Source organism: Plectropomus leopardus, chromosome 17, assembly GCF_026936395.1.
Source record: "Plectropomus leopardus strain MGB_pleo_1.0 chromosome 17, ASM2693639v1, whole genome shotgun sequence".
In the NCBI taxonomy this organism is placed as follows: domain Eukaryota; kingdom Metazoa; phylum Chordata; class Actinopteri; order Perciformes; family Serranidae; genus Plectropomus; species Plectropomus leopardus.
This window is the reverse complement of record NC_142192.1, coordinates 7,188,062-7,211,825: the sequence shown is the minus strand read 5'-3', so window position 1 is coordinate 7,211,825 and position 23,764 is coordinate 7,188,062. Positions and strand designations below refer to the sequence as shown.

The window sequence follows — 23,764 nt, the reverse complement described above, 5'->3', positions numbered from 1 at the left end:
ATATTAAATAACACAAAAAAGAGATCACACCACCCCTCTGCTGCATAAGACCACCTCGATCTTTAAGTATTGATTTTAGAGTCTTTTAAAGGGGAACACTTAAACACAGAATTCCTATATGTTATTACAATCAACATTTGTGAACATGACCCTCATGTTTACAAATGTGACTCTCTAAAATCCAGAAACAAGAGAAGTAAGTCTCAAACTTGTGATGTCATCAGGGACTGATTTTATGGATCCACTTAATATTTGTTTTCTTTTTTTTTTTATACCCAAATGAGCTTTTTTTCTGTTAGTGTTCTCAGTTCTAAAACAGAAAATGTACCCATGTTCTCTCAGTGTCATCTAGAACTTTTTTTCTAATTCATTGTTTATGGAGCAGCCCGGAAAAAGCTGACACTTTGTCTTTCATTTTATTTCACAACCAGAACTCTCAGATCTTTCACTGCTGCTCTTTTTGAAGTTCCTATAGAGTATCCCACAAGAAATGTGGTGCAGCCGCTTACAGTTTTTATGGCCCTAAACTGTGAAACTCCCTCCCCGCAAATCTTAGAACAGCAAACTCTCTCAGGAAAGAAAGTGAAGACCTATCTTTTAAATCTGACTTTTAATTTTTGTTTATTTTGCTAATATTATCATTCAATTTTTCTTTTATTGTGACCAAACTGTTTTGCTTGCTATAACCACAGACTGCATCTTTGCATTAAAAGTGTGACATTGAAAAATTAAATGAATTTATTTTTTACCTAATAATGCCAATATTCTCTCAGGACTTCCTACCATCAAATGCATTTTAAGAAATTTATTTTCAGAAATCTTTTAACATGTTGGGATAGGATTTGGTGGGTAAAATTTAGAAAGACTAATTATAGGTAACATTATAATACTCACATTATTGCTGTTTAATTTGTCACAATTATTTTTTTTATTAACTGTGTTCATTATGTTTATTGTAGCATACTCATTACAACAAAAAAGATTACTGAAAAGCGAAATATAAGAATTAGAAAAAATAAACAGGCAATAAATCTTATAGTCTATTATTTAATGACTATTTAAATTTAATTCATGGAATAAGCCAACTTACACATTCAAGTGAGAGGGGCCAAACCTTATGGAACTGACTCTAACCATGTAGAGGGAATTTTCTTTGTTTATGAGAGGAGGGGGTGGCTGGGGTGTGACTTTGTTTTATTTTATTTCATTTTTTATTTGTTTTATTTTTTTTATTACCTCCCCAAAGCTACAAATATTTTTCCTTGAGCTTCCCTGAGTGTCTGGTAAAATTCATGACCCTCCGTCCACCATAAATTAGTTGATTTTAAACCTACCCTTTGATGTTTCAAATGTCAAACATTTTTTCTTCAAAAAGTGGCATTGAAATATACTTAAAGTGCAACCATTTAAAGTTGTATGCTTTACCCCTAAACCAAAATAAAAACATTCCCTCCCCGGTGCTAAAAACATTATTTGATATGACTCCCCCTTTATGCAACACCCCCTCTCCTCTCATAAATAACAAACAGTCCCTAAAAAGTGTTTGTCCCAAATCTTTACCAAAGAAATGTTATTCATCAGGGCACGCGCAGATCTCAGTGGGTCACGTGGTCCCTGCGGTCTGACTGTGGCGTGTGGTTCAGATTTTTCTCTGAAGGTGGGGGAGCAGCAGCCACCCTGCGTAACAACTGCACATGCGCAACAGTTTCTAATCTTCCTACCGAGTTACCGTGCATCACCTTTTGACAGCAGCAAGTGTTAAGAGACATTTAAATACAACATTAAACGGCTCTCTTGGCACTTTGTGAAACTCCGAGCGATGTTTGGATCCTTTGTTGTTTTAAGCCGCTACAAAAAGTTACTTTTGTGACTTTATTTGTGTCAAAAGGTAGTCAGTGAAGCTAGTTCCGCCTTTCTTCCTCTCCTGTGATGGACAGCAGCGACAAGTGTCAAAAGTAATCAGGGACGAGCTACAACGAAAGACAGGAAAAAAACACGTCTCCTGCCTTTTGGGTACACTCCACGCGAGTTAACCGGTCACAAGACAAGGTGAGCACCCTCAGTGCACTACAGTACACTGGTGTTTTAGAGCTAGAACGACAACTGTGAGCTAATTTGTGTGAGCTAACAAAGCTAATGCTAAAGGGACAGGAGCTACCTGTTGCTGGCACTGAGTTACTGTAGCGAGCAGCAGCCAAGGATTAGCATTATGGCAGTGCACTTTGTAAAGCGTTTCTATCTTTAGCTCTCAAACCTAGTTTGAGTTGGTCATAATAGAAACGGAAAATGCACAGGGAGACCGAAAAATAGTATAAATAACTATGTTTAAACTGTGTTACAGTATGTCAAAAGTTTCCCCAATTAGCATTTTTTGTGCGGCACCTGTATCTGTCTGCTGTTAGCTTATTTGTGTACGTGTAACATTAGCCACGACGATACGATAGTAGGTAAAAAATACCTTATTTAATGACTTATTCTGGTCGTTAGTTGGCTGTCTGTTGTTTTCAAGACACCTAATCACTACGCGAATGTTAAAAAGTATATTTATTTTTTTATTTTTAAGTGAATTTTTATAATTATTAGCGTTATATTTACATTAGAGGCGTCCCTGAACCCTCAGCAATTTGCATACCGGCTGCAGCATTCACCCTTTGAAACCTGAGCAAACTGGCACGTTTTCTGTTAAAAACCTGGGAAGAAGATAATGAGCAATAAAAGAGAAAATCACCCAATTAGCAAGAAAATTATAAAAAAAAATACAAGAAAATTACCTGAAATTTGTAAAATAATGATGATGATGATAATAATAATAATATATATTTTTTTAAATATAGGTTTTCCCCTAGCTTATTTCTTTTTTCCAATATATTTTCCCTACCTTTCTCCTTTTTCCCTAGTCATTTTCCTCTAGCTTTTTTGAAAATATTTTCTAAAAAGCTACTTATTTACTGCAATTTGTGAAACATTATTACCAAAGTGCTCACTGCCTTTTTTCCATGTTTTTTTTAAATAAATTGCACCACAGTTATGTCACTCCAGGTTTCCAAATGGTTAAATTACATTATATAATAGTCATTATAATGATTGGAGCGAGGCTTCAGGTGTGAACTCTGCGGCTTTCAGGGAAGAAACTTGCCTCTCTGTGAAGTATTCCTCTGCATTCCATTCGCAGGCCCGTCTACTTGTTCCAACAAGCACCCAGAGCTTTTAGCACTGACTGAAAGCAGCAATACGCCCTATAGGACATGACAGTCTCTTCGAAAAAGGGAGAAGACAAAGGGAGCTGCAGCTTATTGTATTTGTTCTAGATAGGCAGCATTGTAATCAGGTCAGTCATGTTATTGTGCTTTGTATACAGATAGTGGATTGTTTCATGTGACAGGGATTACACCTCACTTCAGCAGCAGAAGAGGTGTCGGCGTATTTCATCGCAAACTAGATACAAAGGTGGGTAGCATTTTGGACCTTGGTTGTGACATTGATAGGAGGATGTTGCAGGGGATATGCAGTGGTTTAAAAAGGATTCAAATTGTGGGAATTAGACTGCTCCCATGGCTTGTAAGTGTAATCTTATTCACAGTAACACCTTCTATGGCAGCTATCCAACTGTTGTCTGCTGAACTTTTTCTTTTGCCGAAGAGGTAATGCTTTGGATCAGCTTGTCTGATAGGGAAGAGTATGTCTCGAAAACTTGTTAAAAGATACATTTGTTGGAAAGGTAGTCACATAAGTTTTTGCTGCCTACCCAGGAATGATTTCCCTAACATTGAAAGAAGTTATTTGTGCAATTTTGCCTTGCACTACTGCATGTCAGGAAAAACCCTGCCACATATGATGTGAATCTACATACAAATTAAATATTTCTAAAACATTACTGTCTTTACTTAACTGTATAACACGGCCTCTGCAGATTTCTGGATAATTTTGAGATTGGAAACAAACTGTTGAGTTGGCAGAGTTTGGTTAAACAAGCTGTTTTGGTTTGTAAAATATGAATCCGTAGGAAACAGAGATGTGTTCAGATGGAAGTCGTTTGAGCATATGAATATTGTGGGTCTTATATAATCAGATGTGTGTGCCATTATCTGCTAGCTGTTGACAGTGGCTCATTGAGATCCATGCGGCTTGCTCCCAAACAAAAGTCCAGCTTGGTTCTTCATTCACTGATTGCCAAGTCTGCAGAAGGGACTTGGCCCAATGGCCGATTGTACTCCCTCTCAGCTCCACAGAGCTGTGTCCTTTTACCTGATGAACTGGGAGTTCTTAATGAGCTAATTGGGAGCTTACAGTGAACAAACAGGACTGTGTAAAAAAATCTGAACTACCAGTGCAGTGCAAACAGAGCACAGCTGATTTTTAACAATGACTTTTCAAAGGAATCATGAATATTACGCGTGACAGCTAGAGTGTGAAATACCGCTGACATTTTTTATGGTGTCTCATTTATCTTTTAACAATCTCAGAAGGAGTAATCACAGCTTTGCACAGGTATCATAATTCGTTATTATAAAACAGCACTTTAGTTTCATTTGAACTGAGAAAAATCTACATTAACAAGGTTTGCTTACAGTTTGGGTACTTATATTGTTACAGAGGAAAATGTCTTGGATTTGGATTTATGTATGTTATTATATACACTGAATTCAGAGGCATTGGTGAGCTGTTGCTGTCCTAGATGAGGTGCATTATTTGTATATTTTATTTTGATAATAAGTAGCATGGCAGTGAGTTTATGCAGTTAGCATGATGCCAGTTGACGTTGGCGGTTTGCAGACCTGTGGGTGAGTGTGGTTTTGTTCATGGATGTGAATTACTCTGTGGTTACCAAACACTGATCAACACATTTTTTTTTTAAATCACTGTTTGAAGAAATATGCTGATTTTTTAAAAAGCATGGAAAAAGGCTTGCTTTTTCTCACAAGCATTGGATTATTGTTAAATGAAAAATTATTCATTATTAAGGAAAGTGAGAATAATGGTGGTTAAGGTGAATGCATTTAGACTTTTAAATCAAGCCACCAGAGGCTGTGGTTTTGATTCAGTGATTTTGAAACAGCTAAGGGGCAGTTTTAGGCACAACGTGCATCAAAGCAACATCCTTGTGTATTTTGGTTCATTTGTTAAATGTCAGTGTTGCGTAACTCTGACTGTCTCATTTTGGTGGATGATAAATGTCTTGGGCTTCATTTGGCGGTTGCCTTCTTTAGCTCTGCGTCCCACGTGACATAAGGTGACTAAGGCCTTCTCCCCACTTAAATGGCTATATTGAAGAAACGTTGCTGTCTGGCTTTTTGTTCACACGCATACTGCGTTTATGTCAGTGAAAAAAAGATCTTTGGCAAAACTTTGTCCGGAGTGAAGACTTGGAGAATTTCCGTTTTTAGTGTTGACTTGTAGCTGGAGGTCTTGGGATTTCAGAGTATGTGCCATTATCTCCTTTTGTGAGGCCTCACAATGAGATGAAATTTTGTGTAATGGCGGATGTGACCAAAATAGTGCTGACTATAACCTTGCGAACAGAACTTTTTTCATGTTTACAAATATTGTAACTTTTCCTTTATATTGAGAAACAAAGACGTCAAAATGTGCTACAGAGGTCACTGTTTTAGTAAGCCCTCTAATAGTCCTTTTTTCCCCGTTTTTCTGATTGCCCAACATCTTCTCCTTCTTCTTTGCGTGGGTTTTAGGATTATGGTTATACGCCGCTTCCTGTTTTGGCCTGCTCTTGACAGTGCTTCAGTTTTGTTTTGTGTTTTCAGATGGATGTTTTTTTTTTCTGTGACATTATTTGTGTGGACGGGGATTTTTCTGGAGAATGAGGAGGGGAAATCCCTGTTTTCAAAAATAACCAGTGTCCGTTTAGACTAAGCCTAAATCACACAATCCTACTAAAATTGTAATATGGTCACAGCTGTGTGTTTATAGAGTATTTTACTATGGCTTTAGATGCAGCTTAGCCAATTATAATCAAGGTCTGGAACTTTCCACTTTTATGATTACGATTAAAGCATGTGTCAAAATGTATTTTAGTTTGAAGGTGGATGCTGAAACCACCAAAAATGAGATTGAATTTTATTTTGCAGAGAATATTTGAGGCGTGATAAAGAAAGCACTGCTCTGTGTTTGATTGTCTTGCTTCTTGCACGATCACAAAGTCAACCTCTTGTTCAATGTCAGCCTGATTCTGCAGTCTCTGTGTGCTGTGCTGTCATACGTGTACATTTGACATATTGCATTGTAGTGACATGTATGCAGAATTTCTTTACACGCTAAATGTCAGTCAGAAACTGTCCTTGATGGTTAATATATGCACGGTTTACGGCATTTGCAATCTGAATGTGTAAAAAGGTATGAGGGCTCACCTCCATAAAAAATACAAAAGGGTGTACACTTGCACTCATGAGAAAGCACTGAAGTACTGCTGTGAGATCCTGTTGCCAAACCAGAAAATCTGGCTGCTATTTTGCCTGCTGTTCTTTAAATTCCTCTCAGTGTTGTTTACTGCTGAGATATTTCTCGTGGGCTTGCTTTAGAAATACAACCTGGTAGTTATGAGCTGAAACTGGACATAAGGTAACTCACAGGCCATACTGTCTCCTCCTTAACCTTTTTGATGCTGCTTCAAATAACGACAGGACTGGGCGTGAATCGGTGTGTGTTTGTACATGTTCACGTGGTGTCCTGAAGGCTTCAGCATAACAATGCGTGGACTGACTCTCCTGGCTCAGCCGCTCTAGTTTACTGGCTTGTTTGCTCACAAAGCGGTGCACATTAACTCACCTCTGTGTTTGCTTTGCTGCCAGCCTGCACCAGCTAGTTGTTGCATTTCAGAGTGAGAGCCCGCCTGGGCCCAGTGCACTGGGAGGATATTTGAGAACAGAATTGGGTTGCAGCAGTACTGAACTTTATCTACTGAATTATTTGTGAGTTTAAGTGCGTATCAGCTTCTGTCTTTATGGGCAGGTTGGAAGCAATGAATCATAAATGGATTCAGGTTTTTTTTTAAATGGTAAGAAAACACACTAAATGAAACAGGGCTGTCATTGTTAATTAGTTTTTATCCTCAGGTTTTTCATGCTTTTGGACCTGTGTGTGTGTGTGTGAGAGTGTGTGAGTGTGTGTGTGTTTCCATCTGTCTGTCGGTCTAATCTCACTGTACTGGACCAAGTACTGGACCAATCAGCCTCATTTTCTTTGTGGATCTCTCTTGATTGCGGTGATTCACTATCATTGAAAAACCTGTTTCTTTGATTGTTTTATATCGTCATCAACTTCTAACTTCTCACTGCTCTTAACCAATCAGTAGGGGCTGCAAGTTTTTTGGAAATTGGCTCAGCTGAAAACAACAAGCCTAACCATCTGTTACAGGCTAAATTTTTGCCTTTGTTTGGACTTATTTTGAACTGAAGCAACTGCAGATTAATTTCATCACCAATATGTTATGATCCACTAAAGTGAGGCACAGTATGATATGAAATAATCCCCATTTTTGTTGTCCTCAGGTCCAAAGGGCATAGCTGCAATGAGGTTTTGTTCAGTCCTCTGCACAGCATCATATCACATCAGGGCAACCCCATTTTTTAGACTCACAGATTCATTACTTTGGTCAATTTTCCTCTCTTTGTGTTTCTACCATTAAGAAGTATAGAGGCAGTTTATTATTTTTTTGTCTGTTTTGGTTGTGTTTTGTGTATTATTTCATACTTTGTTGTGCTTTAGTCTACAGATAAAGTTAATACTGTTAAAAGTCTGAGGCTGAGTTTTAGTTATTAAAAATACAATCATCCACATAATTTATCTATAATTCACATACAGTGCCTGTAAACAGGAGAACTCTGTGCAATACATCATGGCTCTGTCAAATAGATGAGGTGTGCACTTTTATTAGCTTTTTGGGACACTTGTGAAACAAACTGTGGCCTGTCTGCTGAAATTACAAGGACTTTCTAGAGTGACCATGATCGACCCGGGCGGACGGAGATCTGCACCGTAATGAATGCACTTTGTATTTGTGTTAGTCGTTTATGCCATATTCGTACAAAAATAATACAAACATGTGCTCAGCACACAAGAACTGTAGTTCCATTGGCTTCTGTTTTACATGTACTTTGTTAACAGTGTGTGCATTTATTAGAGAAATACAATACATAAATAAAGAATTTATGAACTGCACTAAATTCTCATGTGAAACGGATAAATGAATGATTATTGGCTGATGACAGCACTTTTTTTTTCGTTATTACTTTGCATTGCGTTGAAGTCTGCTGTCTTGTTTAGCGGTAGTCATTAACAGAGGCCCCACAATATGATGTTATCATGATACTTAAGTTATAAATATTTCAATTTTAAATGTGTTGCTATATGAGATAACATATATTGTGATAAATTGTGAATTATTTCCTTTTTTTTTTTTAGCTTTAAAATTATGTCCCCAGAGTATATCTTTGTCAGAATCTGTTTAATCTAATAGGATAAAATTGTAAGTTTGTTCATCTTACCTCATCTTACTTTCTCTAGATATCGATACAATATTGCCAAATAAAATGATTTTTTCCCCAACCCCTAGTCTTGATAGCTCAGTAAACATACAGTGTACACCAACAATTTTTTAAGTGTACTAAGAGCTCCGTTTCCTGATATGAGACACGTCGCAGATTAAACTGCATTTCTGTGGGTGCTGCTCTGTGGCTTCCCTGCAGCACCTCACTCGCTATTGCCCCCTCTTTTTGCAAAAAAACCCCAAAACAGATCCAAACTGTCCTTTGTCCCACAGGCAATTAAATATTTAAACTCGTACAAATAATAAGCAGTATGTCCAGCTGGTCTGGCAAAACACCTCCTCTGTCCTGTGTCTTAAATTCTACCTACGTTGCAATGTAAGTGTGTGGTTTGTCTGCTGATGTGTTCTTTTTGTTATGACGATATATGGAAGTGTCAAGTGATTGTTTGCTGCAAACCACTTTTTTCATGGGGACAAATAAAGTATCTATCTGTTGTTCAATAACAAATGACCTGCTGTGAGAAGTTACATTATCTACATATCAAAAGTGAGTCAGTCTTGTAGGCACATCTCTAAATCATCTGCACCATAGATGATTATTCCTGTGAACATTTCACAAACAACCCTAGGGTGATATGTAGCAGTGACATATGCGCTAGAGTAGTGGATATAAGCATTTTAAATGCAGCATTTGACGTGGTGTACAGTACAGACATGTTGTCCTCCCTGCAGCTGTTGAGCATGTGTTGTGTGTACAATATAGCCCCGAGACTTGTCAAACCAGTTGGACTAAACTAGAGCTGACCAGGCATGGCGTTGTCTGCTGTTGAAATGAGCTGATTTAGAAGTTCAAGGCAGAGTTGTTTTATTTAGTTTGCATGTGAGGTAATGAACTCATCCTGTTTTTTAAAGTTTTTTTTTCAGTGGCGATGACAGTCTCCTGACAAAATGATCAGTGCTACAATAAAAAAATAACAGCACCCAGTGTATCTAATAAACTGATCTTACTCAGCATTAAATAAATAAATAAAGCCAAGCGCCCAGAGCGAAGTTGACTTTGTGTCCTCCTGACTTATCTTCCTGTCTGTTTCTTTTTTATTTTTTTAACAGGCGTGCTGTGATCACTTTGCTGCTCACTTGTCCTGCTGAAACCGACCGTCACAGCCAAACTGCAGACAAGAGTTATTTGAGGATTTTAACCACGATCAATGATCTTCAGTAGAAGTAAGTAGGTGTGACAAAACAACATTTTGTAGCTGAGGAAAGTAACTGTTATTGGCGTATTGTACTTTATCCTCACACAACAACTATATATTAAATCTGACTTCACAGAAAACCTGTGCTTTATCAGTCCATAAGGACTTAGCCGAGTTTCCCTGATAACAAGGTCAAATAGTTAGATACACTCTCTCTTTATGCTGCAGTGAACATATTGTGTTTCCTGTTCACTAACGCAGGCTGGGTTTTACCTGTTAGTTGTCCAGGGACTTTTGACATTCCAAAGTGCAGCCTGATACTGTTGTGAGGACCCTCCCCTGTGGGCGTCATGATGTAGCCGCACCTACTGATTCTGACCAATTACAGCCATGGCCGCCGTTTGAAAAGTTACAGGAAATACTCACTGGGAGAGGAAAACAAATTGCCGTTTGTTTTTATCAGTGTCAGTTGCTTATCTGTGCTTGTGATCCTGATCTTGACACTATGACCTTCCTCCTGCCAGGCTTCTGAATCATTATGAAACGTTTCATCACAGACATGAGAATCGGGACGATACACCTGTTCAGTTTGTGTTAACTGTAAAGAGTGATTATCAGCTGCTTAACTCGGGCCTTGCTGCACACTATTGATCGATGCAAGGACTACTACAGGAGAGAACTGGCTGATTTTTCCTCGAGAAAAAATTGAAGAAAACATATGAATTAGTAATATTGTTATTATAATAAGCTTATATTATTACTTACATTCAACAAACTGATGCAGGATTAACGCTGTTTCATAAGGCTGTCAAACGAGGTCAGACTAGGTCGGGTCTGGTTTAAGAAGTGCTTGTTCTTGACTTGGAAACACAGACTTGATACATTAAAAAAGTATTTCACTGCCAGAAAGATGGTCATTATTCTGGGCTGTCTATGTAGGAGCAAGAAGCAAATACTTGTGAAATTAGTTTTAAATGACCAGAGTAAACGGAATAAAAGAACTGCATTTTCTTTTGCTCAAGAGATGGAAAACCTACAACTCTCAGAATGCACTGTGCCGCAGGACCTATAAATGCTACCACTGGTTGGTGATGTAATGCAAAAACATCAGTTCCAACAGAATTGTGTTTTATAGTCTTACTGTTTAATCTGAATTTGATCGGAAAGAGAGAAGGCGTGTCTGTCTCTCAATGTGCTTCTATACTATTTTTGTCTTTGGTGGTGGGCGCTAGTAAGGTGGAAGGAAGTTTACCACATTTCATTTACACATACTACTTGCATTGTTGCAACCCAAAGCTGCTTAAAAATCAGCAAAGTATCCCCTTTTGCATGGATGCATTTCCTTGGTAATACCCCTCAGGTGAGCTTTCCAAATGAATTATAAATTATAACTCATACTTGTGAATTACACATATTTTACTGTCATACAGCTGTAACTTTGGGCAGATTTAATCTTATTCAGCTTGCTGTCTTTACCTGTCTCTGCTTTAAACACACACACTCGCTGTGAAATACTGAGGTTGGTTTGATTTCATCGGACTGCAGCGTTGAATCGATTTGGTGCAAGTTAACATAAAGCCGGTGTCATTTCTTGACTGTGATAATATTCCCTCAGTGTTCGGCACAAACAAATCTTTCTGGCTGTTTACATAATGGGATGAAAGTGGCTGAAGGTAGCTGCTCTGCTGCATGTGTAGTTGAAGTTGTTACAGGGATTCTTCTGTACCGCTGTGTGTTGCATTATTTACATGTAGTTCTAAGTGTCCCAGTTTCTGGACTTCAATAAGAAAAGTCTGATTTGAGTTTTTCTTTTATTATTTTAGATGCCTTGCACTGTACATCACACATATACCCAATTAAAGCAAGATGTAGTATGTTGGATTAAATGGATTAAAACTTGTCAGCAATTCAAGAGAATAATCTGTGTTTTTAAGAGTGTTCAGTGTACATTTCACACATTCATTTTGTTCCTTGCCATCTGTGGGTTAGGATGTATTCCCTTTCTGTTCGATACTGCAGCACCTATAGATGCATATTTTTAAATGCGATTGCATAGTTGGCTGATAATTTCTTAATTGGTACAGTTGTTGTCTCTGAATGCAACTCATTGATTTGCCTTTTTTAGTTTAGCAGGAGTCAGAATGGCTTTCCAGATGGTGTGCGAGCTAAATAATGCACTGTTCTCTCTTGGCAAACACAGCAGAGCTTTGCTCAGCTTCAGTCTGCCCCCCCATTAACTGCAGAGAACATCCAATCTATTCAAGTGCCCTGAGACTCATTTATTGATTTACTGAATAATAATTGAAGTCCTCAGTGAGTGGAATACCTTTTGCAAGTTTCTGTAAAGTGAAACTTCAACATCAGCTGCTCTCGGATGCCTCAGTCCCCCAACCCCTCAACTTTAAGTTTTGTTGAAAATATTGTGTGACAGTGATTTTTCTTTTGTTTTTTTCTTTTTTATCAGCTGTTTGATTATTACCAGAGTGATGACAAGTGAGAGGAATTCATGAAATGGAACATTTGTTTATACTGTGTTTAAAAAAAACTCTTGTAACAGTACACACACACACACACACACACACACACACACACACAAACACACACACACATCCTGTAATTAAGTTATGTATTTTATTGTTTTACCACTGAATTTTTTCTTATGAATTCCATAATTATGCAATTTGTTTATTTGTTTCAGGAGCTGCTGACTGCTGAGTTTGGGACACTGTGATGGAAAATCCAGGTAAGAAAAAACTGGATAAGTTTTAGTTTTAAAGGCATAATTTGGATTTTTATGAAGTGTGGTTATATGGGATATTCATCCATAGTTAGTATATTACATACAGTAGATTTCAGTCGGTATGTCTCCAATTTGGAGAAGTGGCAGGATTACCGTCATGGAAGCTAAGTGATGTGATGCTGTGGGTGGAGTGCAGCAGGAAATGTATTTTAGCCACTTAAAAATAGTCCCAATGAAAACAATCTATAACAGTTTAGAATCTACAATCTAATATGAATATTTTCACTGCTTTAGCTTTCTGTCAGACAGCCTGTTCCAGCGGGGAAGCTGTAAGTGGCTTCAGTTCCCCATCGATGCTCTTGTTGAAGCCAACAGACTCCATTGACAAAAACAATAATTTTAAATTAACACTGGAGCTGCTGGTCTGCCAAAGCTTCTATCAGATACTTAGTTTGTGTTATTATGTGACTTTTTTGAATCTAAACAAACCCTTTGAAATGCAGAAGTCACACAATAACACAAACAAACCAACTGTTATAGGCAGTGGTAGACAAGTAGCTTCGAAGAGCTACTTCGTGGTAGACGAGTAGCTTCTTTTGGCTTCGAAGAGAGCGATATAACTACTTCATTTTCTCGTCTCTTTTTTGCTGTCTGACAATAATGCACAGCAGTACATTGCTTAGCTTTCGTGTTTGACTCCAGCCTGCTTCTCTAAACTTGGGGCATGCCCAGACATCTACTGTATCTAATGCACTGACTTTTGATAAGTACCTTGCAATATCTGAACCACTCCCTTTAATGCTTTAAGTTTATCATACTTTTTTGTTTCCGATGTGCTGGATCAATATGTCAGCAGATTAAAATAATCATCAAAATATAACAAACCCAAACATATATTATGTTTTCATTTTTTTAATATATATATCTTTGCATAAAAGGTATAAATCAGCCATTTAGAAAACTTTGTAATTTGAGGTTGTAACACACCATCTGACTTGACTTAGCAGATGTGATGGCTGTAGTGAGACTGTTGTTATCTGAACTGTAGTATCATGATGGCTGAAAGTGGTGAGTCAACAAACAAAATGTGAGGTTGTGAAGCTGTCCGTTAAGGGGTTGGCCCCATGACGCATTGCGCTGTTGATACTGCAGCTATCTGATTGGCCCTTGCCCAGAGGACACACCTGTAGGTTAGCAGAGCTGCCGACTTCTCTCGCTGTCACTCGTGGCCTTGTGTCTATTTCACCACTGCCCTCGATCAGTGACAGACGTCAGCTTACCACTTTCACACCTCGTAGCGCAGAGGATCTTTGTTCAACTGTTGTAGTGTGTTTGTGACATCTTTGGGAAAAATACCTGGGATGGCTGTTCAGTCTGAATACATCCGTGAGTAAACCTGCTTTCTCCTATTGGATGCTAAATGTTGAATATTTATTTATTTTTATCATAGTGTGGGTGTTTTGACCTTTGTTGAAATAATAGTTACACAACCAGCATGGCTTTGTGACCACTTTACAGTCAACTGAGCTATGACAGAAACAAATTAAGGAAGTTTGATTTACTCATCCATGCCTAATCCCATGGCCGAGCTGTAAAAATAAACTGGACTTCCTCTTTGGCCTTTTTAGTAAAGTGATGTGTTTCTAACAAGAAGGCTTGTTGAAAGCTGTTGGGCAACTCTTTACATGTCCCCGTATTTGACCTAAAAGAGCAAAGTCAGCTAGCATGTTTGCCTGTGAGTAAGTAAATATCAAATAATATTTATTTTTATAGCACCTTTCAAAACCTATGCCATAAAGTGCTCGACAAAAAGAAACATAAAACCAAAGCATTAGTACAACAAAAATGTCACAAAGAAAAGCAATACGTAGCATCACAGTTTAAAAAAAGAGTAAATGATTCACACATAAAAACACTCAGAAAAAAGAGCTGCATTATTTCAGATTAGCATTTGGATGTTTTGGGGTTGACATGATGACACAGTCCAATAATATTTGTGTGAGTCATTTTATTGTTTAGCTGGGCTTCATCCTCTCATGGTTCGAGTGTTTACAAGCTTGAAAAAAAATGTGTTTGTCTCCACCTGCTGCTGCTCTTTGGAAAGAGTGGAAAGGCTTTCAGTGCCGTGATGAGTAATAAGTTAGACGATGTAATAAGCTTTGATCCCTTTCTGTTTACCAGTGATTTCCTGTATTATTATCCTAATTACCATCCTTATACCAAAGGGCTGGCTGGTGGTCTGGCATTCCACACATTCCTCAGTTGTGCTCCCATGCTCTAGCTTTAATTAGGCTGCAGAGGGAGCAACAGTGATGCAGCATATTATGAGGTCAGCTTCTTGTAATAAATTGGATGTCCTGAAAACACACGTATAGCTCACTGTCTCACTACTTAACAAAACCCTTTTTATTCTGACCCTTTTGAACTAAAAAGTTTCAATCTCTAACAGTCTAATTAGGGCTGCAACTATCATTTATTTTAGTACGTGAAGTCTACCATTTATAACATCAAATGAGCAATTGCGTAGGAAATACTTGTGCTTTATGAAAGAAAAAAAATTAATATACAAAGTAAGATGGGTATCGTGTGTGTGTGCACGTGTGTTCGAGAGAGAGAGGGAGAGGGACTGGCCTGTTTTATGACTCCCTGCTGTTTAGAAACTTCTTTTTCACCAACATGAAACCAATTCCGTTCTGGTTCCCGCACCTAATTTTGAACTGTTCAGAGCATTTCTACCAAAAATAAATTGGTTCAGAACCAGAAAGGTTCTCAGCTAGAACCAAAAAAGTAGTAGGTTTTCTTTGACCTGAAGTGAGAACATTATACTGGTTGGAAAGAGAGAATGACAACAATGAAGAAGAAAAGTTTGAAACTGTTAGGCGAAAAAGAGTGTGCAGCAATTTTACTAAAAGTTAAAAAAGGGGTAAGAGACTTCTTTGCTGGGGCTTGTAACAACTCTGATCTTCATCATATTGATTTATGTTAAATAATATCATACATTTATAGCTTCTGTCATTCCCTCTTGTGAAATAGATGTGTAGACTGAATGCTTTCAGTTGAGATGCTGAACAGTGAAGTAGTGCTACTGTGGTTGGCTAGTCTGATTTTAAAATAGATGAACTATAGAGAATTTTTGATTTGTTTTAGCTTGAAATGATCCCAAACTTTGGACACTGCCATTTTCTCTGTCATGTCTCTCCTATTCACCCTTCGCTAGTCTTTATCCCTCAGTTTGCAATTCCATGACATCAAGTCATGTCACTTGTCCACAGCATAAGCTTGTTGTGCCACAGTAAACACCATCCATGGAAAACACAGTGTGCTGTATTTAGCTGTATGGATTAAACAAAGCTTGGATGCCATGAATTTGCATGGAACAGTTGTTTCAGTCCTAATTCTAATGCAGTAGCATAAAGTTTGTCTAGACGAGGCCTACATTTTATGAAAATGTATTGTTATTCTCTGTCTCCCCCCTGCAGAAAAAAGAACAAATTATTAACAGGTTATTACATTGCACGGTCATCTCCTTGGAGCAGACTTGGATCACTTTTTATAAACCAAATTCTGTCTGATTAGCAGTAGAATTGAAGGTTAACATCATCTTTCCTATTTTCCATTTTTATCTCTAAAATGCAAGGAGGCTCCCCTCTAACTCCCACACACTGATTACACATAACCTAATCACACTGTGCTCTGATAAAAACGTTCTGACACAGCCTGCCTGGCTGCCCTGTCTCTGCCCTGCATGGAGGATGTCTTTGAGAGTGAGGCCTCAAGACAGGTTTTGGCTTTTTGACTGCCCAGGTGTTGCGTTTATATTTCCAAAACCTTTGGCGAATAAGTTGTAAAAAAACCATTTAGTCAAGGAATCAGGTGTAATTGTAAAACAACACTGCTAATATCTAATAAAGTGTTATCAGTTAGCACATACATTTTATAGTTTAAAGGGACAAACCCTGGAGAGTCATTAGACACTGTCACTGTGTCACTTCCTCTTCTCTGGCTTTGAGCTCCACCTTGGCCCGGCTCACCTTCCACTTCTCGAATTACCTCACCCCGCAGAGCCCGCCCCTCGCCCTTCAGGGAGTAGTGTTTTGTCAGTCTGTGAAATGGTGCTAGCAGGGGGGCCCTCCGCATGGCAAATCCCTCAAGGCTTGACGGCCGGATCGGCCAAACCTCAAAGCTCGCCTACTGTGAACTTTGCCCCTGAAAAATGTGCTCTCAGGAATGAAAGGCATCTGCTGGATTACCTTATTGGCGTACCTTATTTATGAAGTCAGAGCTCCAATAAGGGAGGGACCTAGGAACCCAGCGAGTGAGTGTGTTTGTGTTTTAAAGCGAAAGAAGGAGGGAGGAAGGGAGGGAGAGACCAAATCACACAGGCTGAAGGGAGGGGGAGGGCAAGACTGAAGAGACAAGAGAGACCAAACGACGCAAGTGAGCAGTCAAGACGGTCTTGAGTTACAGGAGCTCCATGTCTGCTTGGAAAAGAGCGAGGTGGCTTTAGGGTTTCCTCTCCTGCAGCGGGCCTCGGGAGAGGCAGGGCCCTGCAGGCCAGCAGGGACAGGATCCGTACCATGGGACAAACTGCTAGCAATGACACAGTGGCCCAGCAACCAGCCCAACACAACACGGGTGAGTCCGAGACCAGAGGCTCAGCTCTAAATGGCTCCAGTGAACGTGTTGACTGGTTTTAAAGAGGGAACAACCTTGCCGGCATGTTTGCATTTGTGCAGAGTGGAAAGTCAACAAGTGGATACAGTTTGCAGGTGTTTTTAAAACTGAGAGAAACTGGAAGGCGGCAGGCATAGACAGGTGTAGAAGAATGCATGCAGATGGAATGTGGTGATTGTGAAATGTACAAACCACACAAACTTCTCTCTGTCTACACTCAGCGCTGCAGCTCCCTGTTGAGGCCTCTCTGAAAAACAAGATTTGGGGGTACAAGGCACCAACTGACACCAGCTCTGCCCATTTGGATCCGTTTGTTTTTTTTTTGTTTATAAACAGCTAGCCTTAAGTCTTTGGCCTTGTTTACACCTGTTGTTTAAGCCTGCTATTAACATGCATCATGGGTGATTGTATCATAAGTAGACAGCTCTAAGTACAGGTGTGAATCCACCCAATAAGTCCTCAATGGGTGTTGATTTGATCGCTCAGACCACATTCAGATGTGGTCTGGACTGCATATTGCCGCATTCTTTCAGCAGTGTGGACACTAATGTATCCTGGGCCACATTTAAGGACTACCTGCTCAGCTGAGGTCCTTGCTTATCCCATTAAAATGGTTGGTTGCTGCTGTAACACAAGGTGGACGCAGCACTGAAGGACTGTCCCTGGAGCCGCTCTCCTCCTGGGTCAGTGAACGGTCAATTTAAGGTCTGACCAGTTGGCCCGAGCAGTTGTTGTGGTCCCAAAAAACATACACCAACACCGAAGCTGCTTGACCTATTAATGACCATTAACTAACATTAACCTTGTGATGCTATCAGTTAGCCCCGTCACACCATGTGTGCAGGTGGACTCTCACCAACTGTCCCTGAAGTGGAGCTCGCACTCCCACAGCAGTAGTTTAGAGTTTGGGAGGTGCAGGGATCTAGAGGTGGGTCCGGGTATCATTTCAAATTGATGGCACTTGTACTTTTACTAGTAAATGATACAGATGCTAATAGGGTTCTTCATTTGACCTCTTACTTTTATTATTACTATTGTTACCTTTCCTCTACTTCATTCAATACCCATCATACAAATGGAAGCATTTACTTGCCACAACATGCCACAAGCATGTAGTATTGCCTTACTTTTGAACGTTTTGGTGGCGTCTTAGAATACTGAACTGCCATTTCCATCGAATGCATCATGCTTGATTTCACCATTAAACAGACTGTATGGATTGTAGCTGCTGCTGCAGTAGTGGGCCACTTGTATTTTGTATTTCACTGAAGAATGCTTGCGGTGAGTGGCTGTAAGCAAAATCATACAAATAGTCTTACTGTTTTTAGATCTTGGTACAAAAAGGATTGAATATAGTCACATTTTTCTAGAGAAGTTTTAATACCACTTGGTACTGACTTATTTAAAGGTATTGAGTACTGATACCCAGCCTAACTGTGGGCTGTGCTTATCTCATGATAAACAGAAAGCTAGAGTGAGTAGGGTGAGGAGGGGCTCTGCAAATCTAATGCACTGTGTGCAGCTCTATGATGAAATACGGTTTTACTCAACTGAAACAGGTCAAATCTGGGCACATGGAGACACATTCTAATGCCATGTGTGAACAGAATGACAAAGAGCTGACCACTTGGTGGTCAGATCACCAAAAACGTATGTTAATACAAAGTGTAAACAGGCTCATGTTGTATTCCACAGGTGCACGGTGAACCCTGAAGCCCCTGTCTCTCTGTAATTAAGCTAATTATAGTTTAAACCTTCAAAACCTGTTTTTGCTGTCAAAAGGTGGATCCTCTCAAGGTCTATTTGCACACCTACGAATCCTCTTAATAATGAAGCTCGCAGCTATAGGAATTCAGCCTCTACATCAGAAAGACCACCTCCTGTCTTTCACTATCACAACCTTTAATTTTCACTTAGACCAACACTTACCTGTTGGTCTACAGTTGGTTAGAAGGAACCAACTGTTGATTTATCATTTGTTGGATCAATATTTGCTGTTAGTTTTCCTGTAGGGCTTCAGTTCAAACACTTCTCAACACTCTCTGAATGAAACAAGTAACACGAGACAGTCCTCTTCGTTACATATTCGCTCTCTGCAAAATGTATTCTTGCCTCTGGTGTGCTATTTTGTGTAGTTGGTGTCAGAGTGTCATGTGATTGGCATGAGTCATATGGACAGCTTGGCTATAGAGTGCTGGGTGGTTAGTGCAGGTTTCATGCTTTAAGACGTCCTTTGAAGTTGACTGGCTGAACATTTACAGAAGCCTATGCTGTTACTACACTCAGGTTTTGTTGAAACAAGCTTTCCTGTTTAGCGTCCCTTTATAAATGCATACCTGGTCCTGGGTGTTAGTACAGAGTCTGAGCATTATCACATTTTTCTCTTCTTTCTCGACTGTTTTCACCTCCTGTTTGGGGTCGTTGCCTTTAATTCTCTGATGCCTCTGTCAAGAACAGCCATCTCAGATTGTCATGCTCTATTGTTTAAGGTCACCACATCACACTTTGCTTCTGTTGCAGTCAAGCACATCAGTGTCTCCCAGTTGACTGCCAGCCCACCCCTCTCAGTTTAACACCCACCCACATGTTTCAGGAATAGCTGTAAGGGCCAGTGCACTGACAGAGTTCAATGGCCTCTGTATGCCTGCATTTCAGCATGGGATTTCACACATAACATTCAACAGCCTGCTTTACTTCATATGAAGGGTAGATACAAAATCATTTTACATTTTATGGAGAACTTTTCCTGAACTATTGTTGCAGCAGTGGGTCATGTAAGGTTAATTGCCAGTTAAGCAGCACTTGTACCCCTTTACCACCGAAATTAGTGCATGCACGCAGGTCTTTCAAACAAGAAGCCCGCTGAATATAGGTGACAGATTTTATTCCTACTGCCAGTGAACACACCGCTGCAGCACGTGAGTCTGCCTTTCTGTCAGCTTTTGTGTGTGTGTTGTTTTGTTGGTGTGTCCGTAGGATGTCACGGGCAGGCCAGAGTAGACAGTAGACAGAAGCAGGAGCAGAGATCTTTGAAAACTGTTCAGTGGTCTCTTCTCTTCATATATCTCTTAATTATTCAGTATCTCTTTCAAACTTGGTGCCGATGTATTTGAATTGGTGTTTTAGTGCTAATTTTTGAGGAGATGTACGATAATTAGTGTTGGCGTGTCATTCCATCTTGGCGGTTAAGGAGTTAAAATTGGGGTGTTCACCCAGGTGTTGTGTTCCTATCAATTTCGATTGGAGCCAGAAATCATAAAAACCTGTGTCTACTGCAGAGTCATTTGACCCAGTTGTGATCTTTCTCAGCACATTTTCATTGCATTAAAAAGCCATATGTTAGCTCGTGTTAGTGTTTTTTTTTTGTGCAGTGGGAATGTGTGTTGTATCTGTGACTAAACTATAGGTGTATCGACCAGTGAAACTGCAAAATTATTTAATGTCTTGCTGAACAGTATCAGCTCATTAACATACATGTATGCAAAACAAACTGCCTCAACAATGTGAAGATAATGAACAAGGACATACACAGTGAGTAAGGAATGCTAATATATATATATATATATATATATATACTGTATATATCTTATTGATAAACAGCCTAATCTAACATTCCTTTCTGTAGCTTTGACATTTTTGACATTTGTTATCAGCTTCCAGTAGTGTGAAGACCAATTATAAAGGAGCTCAAGGCTAAAGAGAACACGTCTTTCTGTCCTGCCATGTGATACATGCAACAGAGTAGCATTGCAATAGTTTATACCACAAGTTGTAACTAAACCACCAGTTTACTCTTGTGTTGTGCTCTCTAGCAATGCCACCGTTGCTGCAGGGGCAGAGTCAAACTAAACATGTTTACACACAGTGACAATAACAGTGACAGTATGGAGGTTTGGGATGATCATAATCAGCCTTGCCCACTCAAGATGAATAGTCTCAGAATATGAATTTGAAATTTGTTATGTTAAACTGAGCTTTACAGATAGAGTCTTTTCTGACGGGAACTGTGTTTACAGGGACATGAATAATAAAGTCTATCCCGGCATGATCATATTCAAGCTATGGTGTTGTGGTGCACAGAGAAAATGGGTTATTCATATTCCCCACATTAATGAAAAACACTAGTAACCTGGTCACTGATTATTGTAGATGAAAGCGACAGGAAATATTACACACAACACTACATTTACCACCACCTAACAAATAAACTGCCAATTCATTCTCTGCTCAGATTGCCGACAGCTGTCTGCATCTCTCGTGTAGTTTCTCACAAATGTTATTCCTGAAAACAGCAACTCTGCTCTTACAACACCGTCCTTCACCCTGGTGTTCGCCTGTCACTGTCACAGCATTAAAAGAGGAGGGAGCAGTAATGAAGATGCACAGTCTTCTTCATTACTGAAAGACAAAACTTTGTTTCTTCATCACCTCTTCCAGGAGTGAGACGCTGTCATTGCTGCCATTGTTTGTCTTTCTGTTCCGTCCTCATTTTTTTAGTTTAAGACCTGAAGCATACCTTGGTGGTTAAGGCTTAATTGTAATTGAGTGTTAATTCAAATTTGGCGGTTCATTTTTGTTAGAATGAAGGAATGGTTAAAGAAATGGTGGTTACAATGAGGCAGTTTGACGAAGAGCTGCAGGACAGAGGCTTCCAGCAGTCTGGGTGAGCTCACTCTGTCCTTTCTGACATATGGAAATCTACTCATTGTGTCCACAGCATGGGATTAGATTGTGGTTGCCCACTGAACGTTTGGCACATTTATCCTAACTGTATGGAAATTTTCCACCACTAAATAAACCCACATGCATAGAACCAACTTCTGAAAATCTGCATTGACAGCTCTTGTACTCCTGATTGATCAGATACTAGTTAGTCATTAATAAATCATGAATTAATCATTAACCCTTCCATTCAAGATACAAAAAAAAAAAATTATTTTCCCAAAGGGGCCTGATGTCCTCAGCTTTCCTCTCTGACTCATGATACTGGCTACGTTTATCTCTGACCTTGAAAAACTAATTCGCAGGTTGCAGGTTTTTATTGAGATTGTAAAAGGTACCAATCCACTTTTAATCCGTCAGTGTCAAACGTCTGTGAAAAACCTTTAACGTGTAATATCAGTCAGTGTTTGGTAAGACAGGTGTTCCCCTTCCTCTGTCAGAAATTATTGACCTAAAATCAGTCAGTTATGATTTTGCTGAATAGGGATCCCATCTTCTCACCTTGTTGTGCATCATTTCTCATGTTTTGCCTTTCTCAACCTCACTGTTTATGTTGGTTTTCCCCAGGTCATTTCATTTTACCTTTTTTGAACATCAATTTTTGAGCCTCCAAACACACACTAACTGGGTATCTGCAGGTCCTTAAAAAGTATTAAAATGTCTTGAATTTTATAAGGCTGCAAAAGTCTTGCATTTATGAGTTGTTCATTGCTACAAACATTTTTATTAATTTATCCTTCTTTTAATTTTTTTTTTAAAGTCAAAATGACTCGAGTTTTTCCGTGTGAAAGTTCACATTTCTGAAGTTACAAATCTTTAAAACTACCACTGAATCTGATATTGTGTTTTTACTTTTACATGCACTTACCCGCTGGCAAAACGTACATTAACTAACTCACTAACCATATTCTGACATGGAACCTACCTTTGCACATGGCTACATATTAATTACTGAATGCGTGAATGAGAAAAATATGATTTGTCCAAAAGTCAGTCTTTGCTTTGGTTAAAAATGATCTTGAAAAGGGCTAAAAAAGCTTTAAATTCAAGTGCCTAATACCTGAAACCCTGACTCACCTTTTACAGAGTGTGTGTGTATTTACATGCCCAAAATGTGTGATTATCAAAGGCTCTACAGAACTTAGAATTATTTACTATTATTATATTTTAATTTCATATTAAGTTTTAATAATGTGCAAATGTGCAACATTTTTTACTGAGCCACAGTCTTTATCGTATTTACTTGTTGTTAGCTGTAATGTCACCGCTTTTCATGGTACCGGTTCGCTCTTCCTCCTGGTCGCTGTCCACATGTTCATAGCTACTTGTACCAAAGAGTAGCATGAAACTCAAAAGCACTCACTCCACAGCAAAATCTGGGGACCAACAGAAGTACACTGCACAGTACACCTAGTACATCTCACCTAGTACAACTAGAAGCAGACTTAAAGCAGTCTTAGTCGACAGATGATTCGAATGTCCACTATACGGATGTACGGGAGTGATTCATGTCACTCTGTTGCAGACATTCCTCTTAGATCACAACTGGAAGTGAGTCTCCTCATTACGCATACCTCTGTCTCACTGTCATAATGTAATTGTAATTGCTCTAACAAGAAAATGAGCTTACCTGTCTTCCTGATGGTGAGCACATTTCCTTCCCTCCTGCTTGCACTTAAACCATAGGCCTTCTGCATCACTCTGTGTTTGCTGCCATATTGCGGTGTTGTGTAACTGCTGTCATGTGAGTCATCACCTTGGAATTATAATGATGGTTTCACACCCAGTATGTACTTAAGATTTTCAAAAGCATAAGAATTTAGAATTTTGAGTCATAGTTTAGTCTTAGCTGTGAGCTTATTTTAGTGCTGGACCTGGCACAGAATTTTGTCCATTGAATGGATTTAGCTGTCGACTGTTTGTTCCATTTCG

The 23,764-nt window shown here is 39.1% G+C and overlaps 1 protein-coding gene across 8 annotated transcripts in view; it reads left to right on the top strand.

Annotated features, from left to right (window-relative positions):
- Positions 1-1,700: 1,700 nt before the first annotated feature.
- phactr4a (phosphatase and actin regulator 4a) overlaps positions 1,701-23,764 on the top strand; it is a 41,245-nt gene continuing 19,181 nt past the window's right edge. For 2 of the 8 annotated variants that reach the window (XM_088090021.1, XM_088090015.1), the window contains exon 1: positions 16,843-17,071. In XM_088090021.1, coding sequence (XP_087946147.1) covers positions 17,014-17,071 — 58 coding nt within the window. In that variant the 5' untranslated portion in view covers positions 16,843-17,013. Of the gene's footprint in view, positions 2,050-3,301; positions 3,448-9,610; positions 9,725-12,394; positions 12,440-13,674; positions 13,823-16,842; positions 17,072-23,764 lie in introns of those variants that run through there. The other 6 variants (XM_088090023.1, XM_088090022.1, XM_088090018.1 and 3 more) reach the window with 5 other exon arrangements.